Genomic DNA, 5768 nt, shown 5'->3' on the forward strand with positions numbered 1-5768 from the left:
TACTCTTGAAAGCATTTGAAAACCGTTATCAAAATTTAATTAAGTTAAATACTAAGGTCTTCCTTACCTTGGCCTATGAGATTAAGTGTCATGGAGCACATTGTTGAGATATTCTAATGTAACTTCCATCTTGGTCTTGAACTTAGCATCAAAAATCAACTTTGAAAAAGTGTCCTGAAAATACAACACAATATGTTTTTTTCACTCTAACGCTCAAAACATAACTTTGGAACATAATTTGCCACCATAGAGAAGGGATAGGAGCTGGCAGAAACATATATCCTTAAGGAAATAGAGGGTGCCCCATGTCCACCCATCCTTTTGTTTGGTTGAGTGGAAGGTAAAGGAATGAGGCCACCCCTTCCTTTATTTGGTAAGAGGGATGGAAAGAGATTGTCATAAACATATTTTAGGAAGGGTAAATTACATTGATCTCTTATGAGGGTTTTTTTTTTTTTTTAATATACATTGATCTTTCTTTTTTTTGCCAAATTATATTAACTTCTCCTATCAGACTTGTTGGGTTTTTAATTATGTTTTTCTCCTTATATATATATATGGTATTTTATTGCAATAAGCGTGTATTCCATGGGTAGAATTGGAATTTGAAACATCAACATTTTTTTTTATGGTTGACTGCTAAAAAAGGGGGATGTGTTTGTTATTTACATATAAATCTCAAGGAAAAAGGAGGAATGTGTTTGTTATTTACGTATAAATCTAAGGGAGGTAAGTGTACTTCGAAAAATAAGGAGAATGTTAGTATATATTGAAAAAACGATGGAATCATCATTCTTTTTTTATTTTTCGGTTATTTCATCTTTCTTTTTTTTAAGAGTCACCAATGAGAGTCTGATAACGGACCATAATGATGTCAATATCACCTTAACGTCAATCCTTACTCACATCAAATAATTGAATTAGTGCGATTGTGCACTACATGTCAAATTTTTTTATTTTTATTTTTCCAAATACCCAATGCAATCAATACCTAAGGGGAAAAACAAAATGATAAAGCAAGGTATATATTGGAATTTGGGTCATATGGACACAAAAGGAAAGACAAAGGTACGGGCATGCCGTAGATTTCAACAAATCTTCTTCACAAATATTTATTGTGTGTGTGTGTGAGTGAGTGAGTGAGAGAGAGAGAGAGAGATGGTCTAGTGACTCGTGTTGGGCTCCTATCCAACATTTTAGACGAGAGGGGATGTTTGGAACAAAACGAATCATGATATTCTAAAGCAGGGGTGTCGGCTTATGTTCCACTCATACTACCAATATTTTCTTTTCTCCATTTCCTTTCCTCCCTTTTTCTCCCTCCCTCTCCCTCTCTCTCTCTCTCTCTCTCTCTCTCTCTCTGCATAAACTTCTTGGAAATATGGATAAAAATGAAGGGAAATCTACAAAAGACGAAAACAAGAGAAGGTTTAAGAGAATTTGTGTCTTCTGTGGTAGCAGAGCAGGATACAAGTCAGCTTTTAGTGATGCAGCTCTTGAGCTTGGCAAACAGATGGTATGTAGTATGTATCAGTGTGCATGTGTGTGTATATATATCTATATATATATATATATATCTTCCATTTAACTATTCCTACTATATAATATCCTTCAATTTGTGTCTTCTTGTCATTATTCTTTTTGTACTTAGGAGCTCTTGCTTCTTAATTAATGTCAGGTGGAGAGAAAGATAAATTTGGTTTATGGTGGAGGGAGTTTTGGTCTAATGGGGTTGATCTCTAGAACTGTTTTTGATGGTGGTTGCCATGTTTTTGGGTATATTTCAAAATTTTGCCACAATAATCTATGGTTTTGTTTTATATATATATTTAGGTTAACTAACAAAATTTACATATATATCTTCATCTTTTTCTTGTATAGAGTAATTCCTAAAGCTCTTTTGCCGCATGAGGTACGTGACACTTAAAAATATATACCAATCATATATTTTGGAGTTTTTTTTTTTTTTTTGTTCATATGTTACCTTTTAATTAAAGAAAATGATATTTGTGACAAAACCCCATTGCAGATATCAGGAGAGACCATTGGAGAAGTTAAAACAGTTGCAGACATGCACCAGAGGAAGTCAGAGATGGCAAAAAATGCAGATGCTTTCATAGCACTTCCCGGTATCTGCTTTCAATCCAAATCCATATATTACAATACCTTATATATATAACATCATTAGTATTCTTCAACTTAATATTACTTATACATACATATATGCATGTGTATATATGTGTGTGTGTGTGTGTGTGTGTGCACGTTCTAGAAATTAAACTATCAACTTGCATGTTTAGGGGGATATGGAACAATGGAAGAATTATTGGAGATGATAACTTGGTCTCAGTTGGGAATTCATGAGAAACCAGTAAGTTTTTTTACATAATTAATTATCTTTTTATCTTATTTTTTTTTTCCTTTAAATCTTTGATCACATCTTTTCTTTCTTCCCAAACTGTGGAATAGGCCTAGAGGAGATGATTTCTTTTTTACTTTTTTGAAATTATAAATTTTGATAGAATTTGTTAACAGGTGGGGCTGTTAAATGTAGATGGGTACTATAATAGCTTGCTTGCATTATTTGATAAAGGAGTGGAGGAAGGTTTCATAGAAGATTCAGCAAGACATATTGTGCTCTCAGCTGATACGGCAGAGGAGTTAATCAAGAAAATGGAGGTGTATATATATATATATGTGTGTGTATATTATATGTGTGTGTATATATGAAAAAGAAAATTATTTTTTAAGATTAAAAGATGCATTATTTTACTTTATAGTTTATACTCCATCCGTCCCATATTAATAATCTTTTTGGGTATTATAATGTTTTATATATTATTAAGTAATGCTACAATACCTCATAGATTTTTTTGAGCAAGTCCAAGAGATAGAATCCAAGAAGAACTCTTTATTAATAAAAATAAGATAACAAATACTGATGGACAAATTTATCTTTTTTCATATATTATCATATTGGGAAAATTTTTAAAACTTAATAGTGCATTTATAGGAAAATGCATTTATCTCTGACTTATTAAATGGAAGAATTATTTTTTTTTTTGACTAAATTGGGCGGGACGGAGTAATGACTTAGGTAGGTTAGTTGCTGAATTATTGGACATGATAAAAAAATGGTGCTGCAGTAAAAAAAGAAGTGGAATAATTTGTTATTGATTTGATGATATTGCAGGAGTATGCCCCAATACATGACAGAGTTGCGCCCAGAGAAAGTTGGGAAGTGGACCAATTATTAGAGTCTACCAGAAGTGGAGAGGACCTAAGAACTTAGATTTTAATCACCTTGTATGTATATGTTTGTGTGTGTATATATATATATATATATGTATGTATGTATATAACATCTTTGTTGGTTAAGTTGGTTCAGTTCCATTTTAATCAGAAGAAAAAGACAGCCAAGAGGTATTCTTCCAATCTCTCTCTCTCTCTCTCACACACACACACTTGGTGGGTTAGTCTGTAAAGATTCCATGTCTTAATCACCCACTAGTTTGAAATTTCTATATAAATCAATTGAAAGTACTTGATATTACTTTTGTTAATTGTTTCTCCATCTATGTATTGGCCATTGACCATGTCAAAGGAGCATTTTTTGTGAGTTGGGACAAGGTGGGCTGTGAAAAAGTTAAGAAAATGATAGATTGCTCTTTTCATGTTGTTTTATTTTTTTTTCTTTGGATTAAAGTCTTGAGAGGTTAATTAAGTGCTATGTCCATTATAATCCCCTTTTATTATTTTCTTGTGGTGTGGCCTTGTGGGGGCATTTGCCTACTAGACTCTGATGCATGGATGGAGCCTTTAGATTTTGGCTTGATTGCCCACTGACCAATGCTGGACCCCACAGTACAATTGTCCCCACAACTGGCTTTTTCCTCCTACATTGACAGTGCAACCAGATATTATTGTCATTTGTCAAGGCATTTCTCTCCCATGTGAAGTTGGGAAGATGGTCCAATACGTATCCAAATTGGTATTTTATTCTTTCAACTACGTATGCATGTGTGTAATCATGGGTTGTAGTTAAAAGATCCGTGTGAGATATAATATTGTTATCGATAAATTTTGGTGTCAAAATGGGTCCGGCTGATTTTTAATTTTTGTTTTAACTTTGAATTTCAATATCAGAAGCAGAACAACTAGTGAATTAGTATGCGTTTACTTTTTGATTCGTATGTTAGGGAATGTAATGATATGTTGGTGAGGCACTTTAATTTTATTAAGTTCTGGTGTTAGGCACTTAGAAAAATTTCGCAGCTTGATTTTTCAAAGTGCACTGCCACATTGGAACCAGTCGCGGTTTAACACAACCGGTTGCAGTCCTTGTTTGCCAAATTTTGTTTTTTGAAGAAAATCTCACTGGCATAGAGAAACTGGTCGCGTGTCAATGGAGCCAGTTGCACTATTGGTTTTCAAAATAAGTTTTTGAACTTTAACACAGTGGTCAAGTGGAACCAATTGCGCCTAAATGGAACCGGTTGAGTTACCCTGAAACCAATATGGTAATTGCAATTATATTCCAATTAGGACTCTTTTTTTATCAGAATTTTGGGAGACTTTTATGCATGAATTAAACTTGTTTTCCAAATGTTTTTAGGTCTTCAAAAAAACTATCTAAATACCTTGTCTCAGGATTTTCTATGGCTTTTACACATAATTTTTTACAATTTTTAGAGAGCCAAGTTTGTGAGATTTTTTGAGTGTTTATTTTTATTTTTATTTTTATTTTTTTCCTAAATGGATGAAAATTTTATAGATACAAACAATATAGTACAAGAGGAGAAGTGAGGGCATACCCTCACAAACAACACGAACTCCTTAGAGACAAATAACTAGAACCCTGGGCATACAAGGAAGAGAACCAGTTACAGAATGTCTTCGAGACATACCCCCATTACATCCATTACTTCTCACATAATATGCTTAACCAAAATTCTAGAATCCCTAATAATATCATAATGTTGCCTCGCATTCCTTTCCATCCATAGAATTTAATTGTTTATTTTTTATTTTTTTATTTTTCATAATTGAGTTTGTACATATTATACACACGAGTGATTTAGGATATTGTTTTCTATTTGATCAGAGTCCAAATAATTGAAAGTACATTGATATCGTTAAGAAAAAGTAGAGCTTCTATTATTCTTCATCAAAATCAGATTTGAAGAAAGTGAGGAAGCGATCGCACTTTGAAGGGGTCAAAGTATTTGCAGAGTGTTGTTTGATCTACAATAATCAAAGGAGTAAACCTAAAGTCAAGAGCTGTTGAATGGGGGAGTCGAAAGCCAAAGACGATCAACAATTATTGGTTCTTGGTAGAGTGAGAAGGAGTGAGTCTGAGTCGAAGTTCATTGTACTTTGCTTCATACATAGTGGATCATTTTGCTTGGGACAGCGTGAAAGTCTCTGAGATTTTTCCAATTGGTTTTCCTTGTTAAAAATTGCAGTGTATCTTAAACTTTACTCTACATTCCTTACACTTATTCTTTGCTTTGTGGGTTGTTTAATTTACTTTTATTTCAGTAAATTTAATTTAAGCAAAAATCGAATAAAAGAGCAAGTTGAACCTATTCACCCCCTCTAGGTTGCTTATTCATATTATATTCCACAACCATTCCGCATTGTTCAACTAATAATCTAGATCCTCTTCTGTTTCTCATCCGTTTAGTGCTCATACTATGCACTATTAAACCAATTATACAACACACTATATCATAACATAACACTATATGTAACATTGTTGTAATATA

General features: G+C 33.0%; 1 protein-coding gene across 2 annotated transcripts; it reads left to right on the forward strand.

Annotated features, from left to right (window-relative positions):
- The first annotated feature begins 1149 nt into the window (after positions 1–1149).
- LOC132295054 (cytokinin riboside 5'-monophosphate phosphoribohydrolase LOG1-like) lies at positions 1150–5506 on the forward strand. Of its 2 annotated transcripts, XM_059793133.1 has the most exons (7): positions 1156–1516; positions 1679–1776; positions 1882–1912; positions 2030–2129; positions 2301–2371; positions 2536–2679; positions 3194–5504. In XM_059793133.1, the coding sequence occupies exons 1-7, from the start codon at positions 1382–1384 to the stop codon at positions 3290–3292; spliced, it is 678 nt and encodes a 225-aa protein (XP_059649116.1). In that variant the 5' UTR covers positions 1156–1381; the 3' UTR covers positions 3293–5504. The 2 variants fall into 2 exon arrangements, with proteins under 2 accessions (XP_059649115.1, XP_059649116.1); XM_059793132.1 differs by having other exon boundaries at positions 1150–1516; positions 1679–1912; positions 3194–5506.
- The last annotated feature ends 262 nt before the right edge of the window (positions 5507–5768 follow it).

Source organism: Cornus florida, unplaced genomic scaffold (genome assembly GCF_030987335.1).
Source record: "Cornus florida cultivar Cherokee Brave unplaced genomic scaffold, ASM3098733v1 CherokeeBrave_3.0.0_Hap2_Chr02, whole genome shotgun sequence".
Lineage (NCBI taxonomy): Eukaryota > Viridiplantae > Streptophyta > Magnoliopsida > Cornales > Cornaceae > Cornus > Cornus florida.

Excerpts from the sequence above, each read along its gene's own strand:
- LOC132295054 (XM_059793132.1), top strand. The coding sequence starts at position 1,382 with ATGGATAAAAATGAAGGGAAATCTACAAAAGACGAAAACAAGAGAAGG. Across the intron at positions 1,517-1,678 it reads TTGAGCTTGGCAAACAGATG|GTGGAGAGAAAGATAAATTT; the intron begins GTATGTAGTATG and ends AATTAATGTCAG. Across the intron at positions 1,913-2,029 it reads AAGCTCTTTTGCCGCATGAG|ATATCAGGAGAGACCATTGG; the intron begins GTACGTGACACT and ends ACCCCATTGCAG.